Raw genomic sequence first — 18,928 nt, 5'->3', positions numbered from 1 at the left:
TAAGAATATAGATTGCTAATCACTTTTCTCAAATGAGTCAAAAGCTTAGAAATCTCTCACTTTCAATCAGTAATTCAACTTCTAGTAATTTAATCCTAAGAAACCCTAGATTTTCGCACACATTGCATTCTATAACTGCCAGATATAAGACACGATCTGAATGTATGACAATTGTGAATTTCTTAAATACATCAAGGTATATGTACCTGATGGAATATTATTCAGTGAATAAAATTTAATTTTAGAGCAGCAGTTTTCATCTTTTTTTTTTTACCACCCACATTGGACATAATAATACATTGTATTTGTGTGTTTGTGTGTATATGTGTATATTGTGTTACTATGTAAACTGTACTTGTGTACATTTATATGTGTGTAGAACTAAAATAACATTTCAGATGCAATGTTTTCTTATTACGTACAACACACTGATATATTTGGATCTAATCTATAATATTTAATTTTTTCTTAATTGTTGGTAGCATCTTTTTAAATAGATTGACTTAGCCACTAATGTGATGAATTTGAACAAAACGTTTTAGAAGAAATATATGTAACATGGATAATTGATCAAAATATAATCATTTTAATACACATGTTAGTCATAATAAGCCATAAAACTATGCACAGTATAATTTCAGTTTCGTAAAAAAAATAAGATTTAAAAAATTATATTTTTGTACAAAAAGGTAAAGGGATATATTAGTATGTAAATAACTGTATTTCAGGTAATGTTTATTTCTTCTTTATATTTTTCTATGTTTTCCTCATTTTCTCTAATAGACATACACTACTGTTAGGAAAATATTTTTAGTAAAGGAAATGAGAGTATTTGGCTTTACTTGTCTTTCTTAATCAGTATTTAAATGTTAATATGTTCATAAACTATTTCTTTTTAGTATGCCACAGAATTTTTTTCAGTGTTAAACATTAAATACACCGGCCCAAACTAGCTACAGAATCTTTCCTTCTTTCCTTTCTTCCACATCTCAACAGTTTGAGCTTATCTCTAACTTTCTAAGAATTCACTCTTCACAGTTTTGCTAAAATAATTCACTGTTTCAGTAAACTCATGTGCAGGTGTCCCTGGGAAAACTGGTTTCATTTAAATCAGGGAAGAGCTTTCCAATCACCTGGCTCAGCTTCAATTCCTTCCTAACATCTTCCCAGTTCATTTTTGTAATTGGGACAACTGGGGCAAAACAAGAGCTGAAGAGACCCAGATTCTGTCAGTTAATTAGCTAATATTTGTTGTGTGACCAGTGTCCCTGATTCCTCATCTAATTGTGCCTCTTCTCCTCCAAGTTAAAAGTTTTTTATCCCAGATATTTGAATCTTGTTACCCTGGTTTCTAGAAGTTTATTCTTAAAATGTGATTTCCAGCCAAGGAACTCAACTCATGCAAAAAAACAAGTGTGCATTTGGGGACTTCTTTAATATTAATATTGTTTAACAGCTGAAGATTGCTTTGCCAAGCCAGGTGACTTAGAGAATTATACAAAATGGCATGTAAATGCAGTATAGGGTTGATTCTAAGAGCAAGAGTCCAGAGAGGCGAATGGTGGACGAGTTCAGGGGACAGTTAACAGACTTCAGCAAGGACATGGATAAGAAGTTCACTTTTGAAGAGTGGGTGAGATCTGAACAGGTAGTTAGATGCCAGGATAGGTGACCTGAGCTGCGAGAGGAGCAGGTTATCAAGCCTGCCAAAGGATCCTTTTGTGGAGTGATAACACACAGTTTGAAAGGCCAGGGAAGCCAGATTATGAAGGATTTTTAAATCTAGGCAAAGACATTTGTATATATAAGTGAAATGGGGACATTTTTCACTTATATAGGACAAATAGATAACATCTTTTAGTTCGGCTTATAGAAGCATACCCTATTCCTGGTTCAACAGCATCTCATTACCACCAAATGGTCAACTCTTTTTATTACATAGCTGTGGAGCTGAGCATCTGGTCACATGATTGGGTCACATACACCAGCGGAAACTCCATGACAAGATTTGCCCTTTCTTCTTTTTATTCTTTTACCTTGTCTTTGGAGCCTCTGAGGCATTCTAATGCAGACGCTTTCCTGCTCATCTCTTTAAGTTCTTCCATGGCTATCTTCTGGAAGTCTGTCTCTTCATTTCTCCTTGTTCTGCTTACTATCCTATAGACTGGGAGAGACTGCTGTGTACTTTTACAACAGCAATAAAATGAGTGACTTAGTCACCCACGTAGCTTCCCTCTACTTCCTTTTCTTTTACTGATTAGCATCTGCACAACTTTCTCTCACTACTTTAAGACCAGGAAAGATTTTTAAAATCAGGTAAAATACATAACTACTGATAGCTAACTTGGAAAAGCTAAGAACAAATACACGAGTTGTTTATTTTGGAGGGTTTATTTGTCTGATGATAACAAAATCCCTGTGCTGCATTTAAGATATAGAGGAATTGGTTTGGTGGAGGTGAGGTTTGGTTGTGAGACACTAGAAAACCCCCTTTTTTATATGATAACTGTATTATGAATTAGATGCACATTCTATATTCCTGTAGGTGCCAGCTCAAGTCTGAGGTTTATTCTGTCCTGAAACTGATTATGTGCTTCTTTGTCTAGCATCTTGTTCACTAACCAAAAACAGTATCACAAAATCTCATAGGATCTCGAATTTTTGTGTCATTTTGTTCTGAGTTTCTGTCTTTGTCTTTCTGAACAGATTTCTGTTTACAGTGTAATCTATTTCCTTTAAAATCTAGCAAGAAAGGGTATAAATCACATAACAAATATATAGTCATTTGATTTTTAAAAAGCACCATTCATGAGAATTCAACTGTAAACAATTTGGTAAAAATTGTTATTGGTAAGGGTTTTTTAGCCCTTTTTGTTTCCAAAATTAAGATTAGAATTTAGCTATAAAAATTTCTCAGATTCTTCAACTTGGAAAAGTTATGAAAGATAATTGTCAGGGGCTCATTCCACACAGTCTCCAAGGGACTGCGCTAAAAAAGATTGTTACAAAATGGCTGATGTGCAAATATATTCTTTCCCACTAAAAAGTAAAGATCAATGTTCTTTTTAATTTAAGATTCTCCAATACAGCGAGCGATCAATATTTCTTTGTGCACTAGAATATTGCCTTTGTATTTTTCTTTCTGATGTGTGAACAAGGCAAGATGTGCACAGGGTTTACAGATAGAGCCAAGTGATCTAGACCTTCAACTCTAGATGACTCATTGGTCATCCGGGCTATTTACTTTGGCCCCAGATTGGGGCTCTTAAGTCTTTTTTACTGTTAGTTGTAGTTCTTTTTACTGTAAATTTGCCTTTTAGTTGTCTCAATACACAAAACAAATATCCTTATTACAAATTTGATAAGTTTATATTATGCAAAGTGTTTTATTGTGTGACTATATTAAAATGTATGCATAAGATTTCCCATTTTTATTCATCTGTTTGTCTATTATCACAAAACCCCAGGTTTACTGTATGCCTGTGTTTCTCTTCGAGCTTCCATAAATGAGTTCTTTTTTTTTTTTTTTAAATTATCTCCTGGGACAACAGCCTATCAAGCTAAACTTGTGCCTCACTTTCTTCTTAATGAAGCCCATACTGGGCCAAGTACTAACAGCTTCAAGGATATTTGGGGAAAAATTTTTGAGAGAACCATGTTACTATTTATTACATTTACAGTCCAAGTAAAAAAATGATTTTATCTGAGTTTCAAATGGCTTCCTATTTCAAAGTATCTGCTTCACTTTTTTCCCAATAGTTTGAACAAAATTACATTAATCTATGGGTTTAAAAGCAATAGTTTTATATTAATATCTTTCCCCTCTTCTTCTACTGTATAAGAATTCACTCTTATGCCTCCCCATCCCTCCAATGATATTTGAAACAGTAAGCACTTTTTAAAAATACATTATCTTCAGAATGAATATGTATACATTTATATTATATATACATTTATATTAATAGCAAGAGAATACAGTAGTAAATATAGGAAACAGTATAGTCTTCAAGTATAGAAAACTAGTTTTTTGATTCCAACATTGTTTGATTAACCTACTTGCCCATGTTTTGAATGAAAAAGCAGTATAATTTCAGCTTCCAATTTATTAGCAACTTTCTGCTTTTCTCAGAGTCAAAATAGTGACTTCAGTTCTTGGTGTCCTAATGTGAAAGCATATAACCAGAATAACAATAATAATTATTATTATTAATAAAATAGCCAACATAAACAGAGTATATAGAATGTTTCAATAATAGTTTTAAGCATTTACTTGTTTTATTCTTCAGAAATAGCTTTTAAAGTAGGTAATATTATTATCCACATTTTAGGGATGAGCAAAAAGTGTAGAAGTGGTGTCAAGAAGAAAAAACATATTTTGTTTATAAGGCCAATATATAATGGAAAGTAGGGTGTATTGTTAATAATCTGCTTTTTCTTTTATTACTTTTCCTCCCACAAAACAATTAGAGCTAAGTGAGGAAAACCTTTGCTAAACTTTGGCATCTTCTACTGTTAGTTGCTAAAAGCTAAGTTGCGAATCCTTTTGCCCAATTAAAAGAAAATGGTGCTTGGTTTTTGCTACCACTGCTCAAGTAAAGAAAACTTGATTTTTGAATTATTAATCATTTCTTAAACATCTTGTGCTTTTCCCAAAACGTGGTCATGAGTGATCATTTTTCTCCCAACACCACACCACTCCCTTATTAAACTCTATCTGAGCCACATTAGCTAGTAAATTAAGAAGACCATTGACTATTTGACTAGTTTAATATTAAAATATTATATTTCTTAAAAAACATTTTGATTTTCTCCTTATTATTTTAACTTCTAAGAAGCACAAATTCCATTCAATAAGTGGACCAACTAAAATATATACAATAAAAGATGGAACATAAGTCACCAATCAGCAATCTGCTATTCTGATCAGAAATTTTAAATTTCTTATCGCTCTAAATACTTGTAATTAACAGGGACAGTTTTGGTTTTCAAGATTTCCCTCCAAAATGAATATGCATTCTAGATATTAACACAATATGTGGAATCAGTATTTATGGGATTTTTTCTGGGCTTGGGGTTGGAGGAAATCAGATGGAAAAGGACAGGGAAATGTCTACAATTTGAAGTAGGGTGCACATAGACTTTTATCTTTACATGTATAATTGGCACCTTTATCTCCATTACTATATAGGATAAAGAACAGACTCAATCTTGAGTTTCCAACAATCACACCCTCAAAAATGCATTTAATTTAAGTAAGTCATACTCTATGCATATCTGAATATTTATCAATGCAACACTAGTTCCAGCGATTGACCAAGAATGCATTCACATTGCTATCTTTCAGAGCAACTTATAAAGTTTTGTTGTAAATGTTTATAACCAGTTGCTAACCTAGGTGTTGCATCATTGCTAAGCCTCAATGAACGTTTATGGACATGTTTTATGATTTGCTAATCTGTGCTGTGAACCCATCAGTCTGTTTGCAGTGGGGAGGAAGTGGGCAGGAGGAATGGGAGGGTGGAATAAGGGAGGCTCATTTTGTTCGATGTGTTGGCGGGAAGGAAGTTGGGCATGAAGTTTGAACTAAGCTGTACCTAACGGGTTCCATTTCCACCCTTGCACAAAAATCAGCTGCAATAGATAGATGTTACTAATAAGCAGGTTTTCAGTGATCATACTGTTTTCTTTGTTTATCCTTGTTTATATTTTTTCTCAGGGGAAATCTGTCACGTCAAAGAGGTTAACAAGCCTCGTTCAGTCTTACTAAATGGATCACCTTGTAGCATGGAAACAGACTGAGTCGCTGCATATACTTTGTAGCTCTTTGTTGTTACCTGGAACAGAGGACATTAGACCAAGATGTTGCATGAGCAAAGGACCTGAATTGTTCTTTCATTGTGTGCATTAAGGCATTGCAATCTCCAAGGGACTCTGCCATCTCAATGCCTCCATTTCAAAGTGTTGTCTGCTTACTTCCCCCTTGTACTAAGCTGGATCCATGTCTTTTCCTTTTTATCAAGTTCGAGTGAAGTAAATCTTTTATTTTTCCCTTTCTCTCTCTTTCTCTTAAAGCTTCTGCTAGACACACAGTTCACAGAAAATTCAGTCAGTCACAAACTGGAAGAATTGAAAAAGAAAAAAAAGCATATATCAATAAGTATACATATGGCTTCACATTTATTAAACAATAAATTAGCACAGAAAGTTATTTCACCAATATATCCACAGTCAGAAACAAGCTCATATCTTTGTTGTCCGTACATTCTCAGTTAATGTTTCTTGCATTTATTTTTATACCATATTTAAATAAGAAACACCTTTTACTCCAAATGTATTAAAGTTGATTCCCTCTCTGTAAATTTGTGTATGTTTATATTGTTGTTTTATCTTTCATTAAAAGATTCAGAATCTCATTGCATTTGTAACTTTTGACTTCTATAACTAAAAAAAACAAAAAACAAAAAACAAACTTTGAGACAGCATCGACAAATGTAGAGTTGCAATTTGAACTATTGCCCTGAAAGCCTCAGGGTTTCAAGACAAGCTTTGATGGTACAGCAATCAGGAACAGGTTGAAAGTATTTCACCTGAGGGCTAATCCAAGGACCAGGGAGACTCTTTCTTCTTGTGTTGTGGAAAAATGGCACAAAGTGGCCTTCCACTCTTTCAGAGCTGTTTACAAGTCTTTCTGCCTCATTACAAATATGCATCTCTATGTTTTGCTAATGAATATTATATTACAATTAGGTTTGACTGTGACTGCCCAATTGAAGAACTGATTTTTTTTTTTTTAAGTGTGATTCTAAAAATGGCTTAGGTTGGTAGCTCTTAACTCTGATAGTTACAAATTCCTTTGAGAACATAATGGTAATTACCAACATTTAATGAGCGCTAAGTGCCTGCCACTGTATTATGGTCTTCAAATGCCCATAAAATCCTCATATTTAATCCTTACAGCAGCCCAGTAAGATCATATCTGCAATTTTGAGAATAATGAAGCAGAGAGAAGTTAAGTAACATGTTCAAAGTCACACAGCCAAGTGGTAGGTTGGAATACAAATCTAGGCAGTCTGATTCCAGAGTCTGCTATCTTGGTACAAGTGATATACCACACTAATCCACTATACCGGGGTCCCCAACCCCCCAGGCTACGGACCAGTATTGGTCCGTGGCCTGTTAGAAACCGGGCCGCACAATAGGAGGTGAGCGGCACGCAAGTGAAGCTTCATCTGTATTTGAGCTGCTCCCCAGTGCTAGCATCACCATCTCAGCTCCAACTCAGATCATCAGGCATTAGATTCTCATAGGAGCACTGGTACCTGGTGCCAAAAAAGATTGTGGACTGCTGCTCTATATTCTACAACCTCTTTTTGCAAAAGGTAATTGAAAATTCACGTACATTCTCACATAGAAAACATTTGCACTGAATTTTTGGACATTCACAGAATACCCTGCGAAACTCATCCAGGTGAAAAACCTGATTCCCTTTAAGGGCTGGATCAGTGACACAAAATTTTGCCCAGCCAGGACATGGGCTTTACCTGTTTGCTTTCACATCTGCCAAGGCATTGCAGACTCTGGTTATTTAAAAAAAGAGATCTAGTTATTAATGACTATTAATTACTGTAGATAAATTTAAATTCTTAAAACTTTACCAGCACTAGTGAGAAATCAGTAGGGAGTCCATTGACTATAAAACTGCCACAAAATGAAAGAAACTTAGCAGAAGAAATTTGTATGTAGGCTATAATTTGAACATTGACTAGTTTAAGAAAGATTTAATTATATGTCCATATGGCTTTTTAAAAATAATGCATAATATGCAAAAGACACTAAGTTTATTGATGTTCTTCCTTAAAACTTGAAAGAAAACCATAAACCTATTAGAAGGATAGGATGCATAACAATGACCCTTACACGGAAATGATTGATTATTTTGGTGGTTATCTTTCATAAATGGTCAATCCACAAAAACCCATTTTTACAGACAATTCTAAATCATAGGTTTACACAGAAATGGATGGCCATAGAGGGCAAAGAAGAGAAACCCTCAGGCAAATATCCCCAAGTCAGGAGCTCCCAGAAAAAAACGTGAGTCCGTTTCTGAGTTCAAGTACATAAAAGCTTTAAATGGCCTAGTGACTCCAATTAACATGGTTTAGCCAATACTCAGGATACAAAGACGGTGGCATTTCAGAAGCACAGAGGAAGGTTTATGAGTTCGATGTAGCTAACGCACAGGCGTAGCAGCTGTCTCTTACTCACCTTGTGACAGTTTGATTTATAAGCACAGGTAAAAATCTCCCCAGTTTTTAATCAATAAAATGGTTTGTAAGAATAAATAAGAATTGATCAAATGGTTTCTGCCTTAAAGCAATTTAAAAAGTTATCCACCAAAGTAGTGGCCTGGACTTCCTTCACTTACATTACAAAACTACTTAATTCGTCTTCTAAACTGCATTGACCAGATTCTTCCCTTCGATGTTACAGTAATGTTTCCTGCAAAGAATTATCTGCTTGAATCAGAGTGATAGAAATGTAGTCAGCAAACTTACCTAAGCTGTCTTCTGTCAGATGCCAGGAAAATGAATGAATGCAGAAACCTTCCTTTTTCATTATGACAGATATGAGTTAGTCTTGCTATTCAGGACTTGCAGAAGCATCTCCCATTCAACTATCTCCCAATAGTTGAGGGCTCACTTCTCTTTATAGACATATAATGGGAGCGTATGAAGAAAGGCAAGTCTTAGCTATCAGCATGAATTCAGTCCAGCCTACATTTACCAATTATCTCTACACATAGGATTTTGTGTCCTTAAATGCGTACTTGAAAGAGCACATTTACAATAGCCAGTGGTTTCACTGTTATCCATAACTATCTCTTTGCCTACTCTAAACCCCTCTAAAATAGTGGTACTCAATCTTTTTGGCACCAGGGATTGGTGCTCCTATGAGAATCTAATGGCTGATGATCTGAGGTGGAGCCGAGGCAGTGATGCTAGCATTGGGGAGCAGCTGCAGATAGATGAAGCTTCGCTCATCCACCGCTCACCTCCTGCTGTGCGGCCCGGTTCCTAATAGGCCACACACCGATACAGGTCTGCAGCCCCAGGGATTGGGAACCCCCACTCTAAAACTTTAGCATGAGCCAAACAAAAGTGCCAATCCATCTCCTAAGTCATTTCAAAAAATAGTGAGAGATGGTTAAGAATTTGATAAATGTGAAAGACAGAGACAGAACTAAACTCATGCATTATACTCCAAATGAGGTATCAAACATAAGATATCATTATTTTAAAATCAAATTAAAACAGAAACTACTGTATGTGCCTCTGAATGCCTGGGGAAGTTTCCCTGGAGCTGAGATGTAGTGCATCACAACTTTATTTTCAAAACTTTATTAGTTCCATGTAGACGTGAGTACTTCTTGACTCATAAACTGAGTAATAAATGTTTATGTTTTTATTAGCTTATAGATCCTTAATTATTTCATTTTTTTTAGAAATTACATAATTTGGAGTATGTTTGCTATCTTTTTAAGGTTAATAACATCTAACTCCAATATTGGTTGAAGTGATTAAGACAATGAATCTAAATTATCAAGCACAGTATTTGGTACACAATCGGTAGTCAGGAAATAACATTTATCTTTCCTTCTTCCCTTTCTTTTCATCCAAAAGGTAATCTTTGTAAAAAGGTAGGAGACATGTCCAAACACCTTTCCCATCTGTGGTGAAATCAGGGGTGAAGTTCAGTTGGCCAAAGCTTAGTGATGAATCAGGACAGCAGAGACCAGGGGGACAATCTGGAGAGCTGTCAGGTGTGATGGTGGGTTGGGAACCAACCAGATACAGTCCATAAAGAATCAGAACCAAAAGGGTGACCAAAAAGTGAAACTGATAAGTCAAGGGGGCTGTGTCCTGAACAAATGGATTCTGGAAACCGCAGCTCTGGAAAACATAACTGGGGATTTTTAGAGAGCATCTGTGGCCTCACCTGTGTGTAGAACAGAAAGTCTTGTGGGAACCTAGCCAATATGAGCTATAGGTAAATAGGAGAGCAGATGATAGTAATAATGTAGCAGAGTGAAATCATACATCTTTCCCAGTTCAGAGTATCCAACAGTATCTTTGTTTGGCCCCAAAGTACAAGTATAGAACCTTCTCTTACCCTTAACACACTAATTTCCAGAGATCTCCTGGAAAAACACAGGAAAGTAGGAATTGGGTATAGGAAGACTGATTTGAGATGGGAGGTCATAAAGACTCTGAAACCTCTCAATTCCATGGCACAATGGCTGGGGTATTTGGCAGGAGAGCTGTCAAGTTCAAGTTACATGATAGTCTCACTCAAGTAGCAACTGAGCATTTGGTAGGTGAAATGGCAATGTACAGGTAAAGGGAAATTTAGTTTATGAGATGAAAAGTGTACCCAGAATAGTTGTACCCAGGTCACGGAGTTTAAATTGGTTCTGTGGGATGATGACACAGAAATGAGGTATACAAATGCATTCCTCCTAGGCACTTTCTGGGCTGCACACATTATATGGAACCAACTTTATGGTGGCACGTACTCTAACTTGCAGTGCTCATTCTTCATCCCTTTACTCTAAACTTCTTCTTGCCTTTAGCCTTCCCATCTTTCTTTAAATATTCAGGTACAAAAATTCTCTTTCTATTGCTTTTTTAAAGTAAATCTTAATGACCTTAGCATGAGATTGACTGGAAAGAGTCTCAGCTTCCTCTAAGCTAATATTTATGAAGATAGATTAAACGTATTCTGAATCCTCCTCTCACTACAGTGGAAATTATTTTTTAAAGTTCAAAATTATTAATTGCTGATTATGAAAATAAGAAAGGGAGTTATTTCCTACAAGAAAATAAACAAAAGGAACATTTGTTAATTAATGATCAAAAACTAAAATCACTCGACACAGAAGAGCTGGGCATGGATCTAAGCAGAAAGTGCAGGAGTGGTGGCCAGGATTTCTCAGATCTCCATGGCTACAACCCAGTTGATGCTGACTGCCTTTCAGGAGCTCAGGGTGTGAGACACAACACTCCCATGAATAGAGACTGGGACAGCCTCACACGCGTCCCAAGATTACTAGAGAAGAACTAAACTATTTCCAATGCATAGGACAAGAAGAGTCAGGATAATTTTATTTCATTCACACCTACAGGGACATAGTGAAACTTCAGAACGGTAATGATAGAGAATAGAAACAATATCCTAGATGTTACCAGGGAGGAAAGAAACATAAGTCTCATTGATATTATATTTATCTTTGGAAATGTAGAATGTCAGGAGTCAATCGAGAGAATCTCTGATTTTGGAATTCTGTATCTAAATAAAAAAATCATCCAATTGTGTCAATTGCCAACAATTTCAGACAGGCCATATTTTAGTTTGTCTCAGATTTTCATTGACAGAAGCAGCAAAGAATGAACTCTATCAAGAAAAAATAAAGAAGTCTAAAGAATATATGTGGAAAATGAATTAATAATAATCAAAGAAATGGGTAAAAAAACTAAATGTGTATTTTCCATACAAACTCATTATAAAATTGAGTATGTTTAGTTACAACCTGGGAAGTAAACTTGGAAGTTGAAAGTTAAGAGACAATAGAAGGAAATAAAATATTTCAACTCTTTTGTCTTCTTTGTGAAACCTGAAGTAAAGATAAGCTTTATATTTAGCTAGAAAAATTTTAAATTTTTATTAACTATATATTTACATAAAGTAGGATATGAATACAGAAATGAAAAATATAACTTTTTAAACTCATAAAAGGAAAATGATAAAAAAATTTATCTGCACAATTAGAGGAAAGAAAGGAAACAAGAACATATTATACAACAAACACAAAATAATATGGAAGAAATAAATTCAAATATATTAGTAATTAAAATGCAGATAATAAATTTAAATCATCTCATAAAAAATTCTCAGATGAGACTAAAAAGGCATCAGGACTTAATTTATAAAAGATACCTAAAACAATACTACCCTCAAAGAATGAAACATAAGAATTTTGGGAAATGATATGAAAAACAAATACTGACCAAAACAAAGTTTGTATATCTATTCAAAAACAATTCAATATAAAAAGCATTAATTGAAGTCGAGAGAAAGTTATATAGATAAAATAACCAAAAATCCATCAAAAACATAAAACAATCATAGACCTATATTCATCTTATAATATAGCCTCAAAACATAAACAAAGCTGCCCAATTTGACAAGTGCATACTTATAGTGGGAAACTAAAATACCACTTTCAAAGACTGGTGCAAAACTTATTCAAGATATAGAGTATTTGAATAACACAATTAACAAGATATGTGTGCACACACACATGCATTTGCACACTAACGCACACAGCAGAGAGAATGTACTTTGTTTTCAAACACTCACAAAGCATTTAGAAATATTGACCAGATACTATATGTGAAGTAGGCTTAATAAATTATAAAAACTGGTATCATACAAATTATATTGTTTGCCAAGATACAATAAACATAGAAATCAGTCATAAAATGATAAATAAATAACCTTTCTCTAATGCAAATAAAATATGAAAGCAAAATGTTATATTTGTGAGTTAAAAAGAAATTTAAATGATAACATTAGGAAAATAAATCTACCTATCCACAAATCCAAGCTTTTACTCTAAAAAGACAAATCAAATATATAAGATCTCAAGATTAATTATGAAAATAAAAGATGTAGCAAAAATTAAAGAAACTTTTCATGTTTTTTCTTCTTCCTTTTCCTTTTCTTTCCCTTCTTTAACAACTTTAAGTACATGTCATTAGGTGGGGATCCATATAGAGTGCTGGGAGAGTCACAGGGGCTCAGCAAGAGGTGTCAGAGACTGAGCAGGTCAAGGAGGATGTCCCCATAGAGAGGGCAGCCTGATATGGCCTATGGAAGGCTGGGCAGGGTGAGGACAGTGAGTGTCCACACGGTGGGCTCCAGCAGCCAAGGGACAGCTAGGGTGCCAGAAGACAAGCAGGGAGAATAGGGAATCCCCAGTGCCTGAAGTACAATTTTTGAAGACTGAGCAGAAGGAAGTGGGCCTCTAAAGAGAAGGGTGTCCCAGAAGAGGATGCACAGGATGTCAGAGGACATCCACCTGGGGAGTAGAGGGTAATTGGTCTAGCAGCATAGGATGTTAGAACCCCGAAGGGCTAAACAAGCATCCTTGCGAGGAAGGGGCGATGTCAGCAGCAGCCAAAAGCAGAGCATTAAAACCAGAGCAGAGTAAAGAGGGTGTCAACAGGAGGCCAGCACAGGATGTCAGAGCCAGGGAAAGTTAGGTGTCTGTCTAGAGTGGAATCTAGAGGCCTGAGCATGTTAAAGATAGTATCATATGGTGAGCGGACCAGTATGGGGTGTCGGAACCTGAGAAAGGAGAAGAGGACTACCATGCAGGGAATGACTCAACCCAAGGGGAGTGAGTAGGATATTCATGAATGGGAGGGAGAGTAAGGTAGGTAGGATATTTGTTGTCCCAAAAAAGGAAAGAAAGGCATTCTTACATAGTAGTAGGTGAAGGGTGAGGAAGTAACAGAGAACAGGGAAATGCTAGTGAAGACAGAGCAGACAGCCTTCTCACTCTTGGAGAAGGAGTTTAGAAATATGAAAGGGAGACAACTAGAATGAACCCTGAGATGTTTGATTAGCATTAGGGATATCAGTACGAACTCATTGTTTTCAATATATAGCAATGGATATAGATGTAATGTATACATACATGCATACATATAAATCAAACAAATAGATGTAATGTGTACATGCATACATGTAAGTCAAACCAGTTTCCTAGCTATGTCCACCAAGAGAGCCTAGGAGCAACTGCATCCCCATGGCAATGAGCACTTCGAGCTCCCAGATTATGGCTTCTACATGCTGCCTCTCCAGGGCTTCTTGGAGAAAACAGGAAATTTCAAGGCTGGGGCAGAGAAAGTGAAAGATAAAGACAGAACATCTGGTTGGACCAGAAAGTACAGAGAGTGATTGAGAGATGTCAAAAGAACGAAGTCAGCTTAAAGGATAGTAACAGATTACCTAATGAATAAACAATTAGTGAATAAAATAGTAATCCTTGAGTCTAAATGGATACAAGTGAATGAATAAATGGAAAGTTTGATAAAGATAGGATATTCACATAGTTTCAGAGTAACTCCCCATAAAATCATGTTAATTACAAAAGAGAAATGAGAAAGTTTACAATGAAGAAACCTGGCAACACTAATTTAATTAATTCCAGAAAGGGTCAAACCAAAGTCAAGCCCCCGCTTTCTAGATGCAGTAGGAAGAATGCAGCACCTTTTCAGTGATACTCCTGCACAACCTGATTTTAATCATATGGAAATATCAAACTCAAATTGAGAAACATTCTACAAATTACCAACTTGTAATGTTCAAAATTGTCAGAGTCAAAAAAGTCAAGGGAAAATTAAAGAAATGTACTAAATTGAAGGAGATTAAGCAACATTACTAAATGCAATGCATGGTTATGGAGTGGATCCTTTTGCCTTTAAGCACGTTTACGGGCAATTGGCAAAGCTTGAATTGGCTTTGTACAATAGATTTTAGTAATAAATCAGTGATAATTTCCTAATGTTGATGATTGGATTGTTGGTATGTAGAAGAATGTTCTTGTTTGTAGAAAATACACACTAAAGTATTTGGGAGCGAATAGATATCATGTCAGCAACTGCATCTCCAATGATTCTCAGAGGGAAATGATTTTTTGTAATTACTTGTAACAGTTTGAAATTGTTTTAAAAATAAAAAAATAATAAAAAGATAACTGTTTCAAATAGAGATAGTTTGGGTTCTTTGTGTATTGGGTTTGTTTGTTTGTTTGAAAAATAAAGGAATCTTTGAATAACTTTACTTCAATACCTGGAGGAAATGGATAAATTTCTAGAATATGATTTAGAGCATTCAGGTAAATCTTATAACTCTTATTCTCTTATAATGGAGCATCTAGAAATATTGGAAAACATTTTTAAAAATTATTTTAAATGTATAACTGAGTTCACAAGAAGAAAGATTATCCTGGGAGTGGAGAGGGAAGTAGAAATGCAAAATTGGAAGGCACTATAAGTGTAAGAAAATTAGAAAATGTCAATGAACAAACTATTAGAACTCATAAGAGATTTCAGCAGATGTCTCATGTACATCTCAGATACATTGCTGATGGAAGGATTCATATATAAAATACAACATATTCTAAATAACAGCAATGACCAATAAGGAAAGATTGTGTAAAGCATTCAAAATAATTTTTTAAATTATAGTTAAGAATAGCAAAAGTAGATGAACTTTATAAAAACTAACATATTTTGTAGAAGAACATAAGGTAATACCTAAATAAATGGTGAGTGGGAATTTTTAATATTACACTCACATCGATTCTTTTCAAAATAATTTATAAATTTAATGCAATTTCAATCTACATCTAAATAGAATTATTTGTGGAGCTTTTCAAATTAATTTTAAATTTATGTAGAAGCATAAATGTTCAAAAATAAATGTTTATCAAGAAGCTCCATGAAGCTATAATTTTAGAATAGCAAAATTCGCCTAGGAATAGATTGATAGGTAAATGCAACAGAAAAGCACTCACTTCTAGGCAGAAGCATATAGGGAAGAATTATTGTATGATGGGGAAGCATCATGAATCAGTGAGGAGGATTTGGACTATTAAATGCATGTTACTGAAACAATTAGGTATCTATGAAAAAAATTAAATCACAAAATACAAAGAAAGTTCAAATAGATCAATAATATAAATATGAAAAAGTAAACTACTTGAGTCAAATAGAAGACTAATGTTATGACCTTAGATTAGAAAGATATTAATTAAATTATTCCAAAATAAGAAAAATGAAACAGAAAATCATTAACAAATGTGGCTATATCAAAATTTTAAGTTTTTACTTAATCAGGAATAGTATATGCAAACATAAAAAAGCACCATACAAGTAAAAGAATATATATAACAAAGAATTCTTTTTAAAGATGTCACACCAAGAGAATTCCTTAAATTCAAGAAAGCAAGACAAACAACAGAAAACTTGTGCAAAATGTATGAACAGATACATTCACAGAATCCTAATAGCCAATAAACATAAGAAAAGATGATAAAAGATACCTGTAATCAGGAAAGTATAAATTTAAATAATGATACACTATTTTTTACCCATCAGATAGGCCGATATTTTAAAATCCAACAGTATTAAATATTGGTGAGGATACAAAATTATCAAGTTCTCAGACACCTCACTGATGAGGGTAAAAATCATTACAACCATTCTGGAAGGCAGCTTGCTTTTATCTATTAAACGTGAAAATGTACATACCCAATTTCTCAGTCATTCTATTTTCAGATCTCTGTGTTAAAGAAATGCATAATGATAAGGAGACAGATACAAAGATGAGTATTGCACATGCTTTATTATATTATGGAAAGGAAAGGTAACCACTCAATGCAATAGGGGAATCATGAAATGAAACTACTATAAATTATTATTCGGTTTTGTAAGAATGAATGATATCTGTATTTATCAATATAAATAGTTCTCAAAAATAACATTGAATAAAAAAGTGAGCTGTTAAATAATGTGTACAACTATTTTATGTTAAAAAAATCGGAAAAATAATTTGCTGTGTGTGTGTGTGTGTAAAAGTACATATAAGAATTGATAATAGTGATTGTATCTGCTTGGAGGTTGAGTCTGTGTGGATCACAACAGAGGTTAAAGTCAAGATGGGAATCAATTTCTAAATGTAACATTCTAATTTTTAAAGAAGTGATCATGTGTTTATATGTAACTTGCGTACTTTTTAAAACCTAAGGAAAAAAGGTCATAACAAATATGCCTAAAAGTTAACAGCAGCAAATTCTCACAGGTAGAAATGTGGATGAGTTTTTTTGTCTGACTTCAACATGTACATATTCTCTTTTTCTATTTCAGTAAAAGTGAAGTTGTTCAGACTGAAAATAAATAATCACTATTACTCATTTGGTTTCAAATAATTTTATAAACTTTTCAAGCCCTGAGAACTTAAAACGTTTAAGTCCTGTCCTAAATAGAAAAGTCCGAATTACCAAAAAGTTCCATTTACCTTGGACTTTTCTTTTCTGGCATATGTTTCCACTACAGAAGGTCGATTTGAGCATGCGTGTTAAAGTATTTGAATATGTTGCATTTCAGACGAGTTATGAGAATAAAAAGGTGCAATTATTTATTATAATTACTAATAAATTTAATTCATCATCTGTTGCAAAAAGAAAGCATGATATTTTGAGATTTGGGGGAGGATAATAGAGGCAATTATCTATTTAATGTACTCTCGGTAGAAGAGCAAATTAAACTATTAGAGATAAAGGCAGATTGTGGCCTGACATTTCTTGACTCTGTGTACAGAGAATGCCTGGCACTTGAGTATTTAATACACCAAGTCTTTGTGAGTCTAATGCCGATTTTGCTATTGTCTTCAGGCTCTGCAAGAATAATGACAAATTAGTTGTGAAACCAGCAGAGCTTCCTACAGGTTTTACTAGGCTTGGTGTAGCCAAACACAAACTAGTCTCCGAGATGCCATGTCAGCTGAAAATGATCTACGGCCTTTTCGGTTTCTTGCAGTTTTTTCCTAATATTTAAAGCCTATCACCCTGAATTATGAGTTCCCTGATTTCTGAGTGAGGAAACAGTATCTTAAATATTTAAAGCTCCAGATCTGTGTGAGTGGATTTTGGCTCCAAGGACTGAAAACACTGCATATGGCTGGCATGTTGGAACAGCATTACGACATGACAACAAACCAGCCATGAACTAAAGATTTTTATCAGCAAGATAGGAACTCATATGACACCTTTACCTGATTTCACTGTGAATGTGATATTCAGGCAACTACATCATCTGAACAGACTAAAAGACATGATACTTGTTGGGAGAATATGTGCTAGCAAGGACTGATCTTATGGGCTTCTTAGGTAGGTCTTACTAATATAAAATCTGTAGGGGAGAAAAATATGCATTTTTTATGTATTGTATTTAGACAGACTTCATGTTCTCCCTATATCTGTCATCAACACTCACCACTTATTTAAAAAACAAGTAAGTTTAACAAGGTTATATGATGAAAGATCTATATATAAAAACCAACTGTTTTGGAAGCACTTCCAGAATTGTAAAGACCATTAGAAGTCTGATCCTTCATAAAAACAATAAAACTGCTTGCAAAAAATACATAGATAGAAGGTAGATAGATAGATAGATAGATGATAGATAGATAGGTTTTTTTCAGAATTCTGAAAATTAACGAAAGGCTTGCAATAATTGGAAGGGCATTTATTAAGAAATCCATCTGAATTTTGGTAATAAGGGTGAGCTTTTGGTGTTTTAACTTGTCCTATTCCCATCCCCATTTCCCTAGCTCCCCGGGCACCTTGAAAATCAAAAGCCTCACAACAACAGTGAAAGCCAGAAGCCTCATAGCCAGTGAATGGGGAAGAATGGGTTTGGACCTCCCCAAGAACCCTACCCCAAAAGATTAGTCCCTTTTAGACTTGTGTGGCAGCTCCTTGAAAGGCTGTTTTCAGGGCTTCCCTTTATTTGACCTGACTCAGAGCTTTCTATGTGAGAACAGCCTTACCATTCGAGTATTGGCTGAAAACCATCCATGATAAGTTTTTAATATCACAGCTGCTTGAGGCAATGACTTAGTTGGTGCTTAATGAGGCTGACCTAAAAAAAATGAAAGGAAAAACTGAGGAATGAGATGTCCATAGGAAACTTTGAAAAGCTCTGACATATTCCTAGGAATTTAAAAGATCACACACAGGGACAGCCCTTGACACACGACAAAGGAAAAAATCTGAGAAAGCCCTAATCTATCACCTCTG

General features: G+C 34.7%; 1 protein-coding gene across 2 annotated transcripts in view; it reads left to right on the top strand.

Annotated features, from left to right (window-relative positions):
* RGS7 (regulator of G protein signaling 7) overlaps positions 1 to 6,413 on the top strand; it is a 500,747-nt gene extending 494,334 nt beyond the window's left edge. For both annotated transcript variants that reach the window (XM_039883198.1, XM_039883197.1), the window contains one exon: positions 5,717 to 6,413. In XM_039883198.1, the coding sequence (XP_039739132.1) occupies positions 5,717 to 5,767 (51 nt within the window). In that variant the 3' untranslated portion in view covers positions 5,768 to 6,413. The remainder of the gene's footprint in view (positions 1 to 5,716) is intronic.
* Positions 6,414 to 18,928: the final 12,515 nt, after the last annotated feature.

The sequence above is a fragment of the Pteropus medius genome, unplaced genomic scaffold (assembly GCF_902729225.1).
Source record: "Pteropus medius unplaced genomic scaffold, Ma_sr-lr_union100, whole genome shotgun sequence".
Lineage (NCBI taxonomy): Eukaryota > Metazoa > Chordata > Mammalia > Chiroptera > Pteropodidae > Pteropus > Pteropus medius.
Note: the sequence above shows the minus strand (reverse complement) of the source record. Positions and strands in the feature narration are given on the sequence as shown.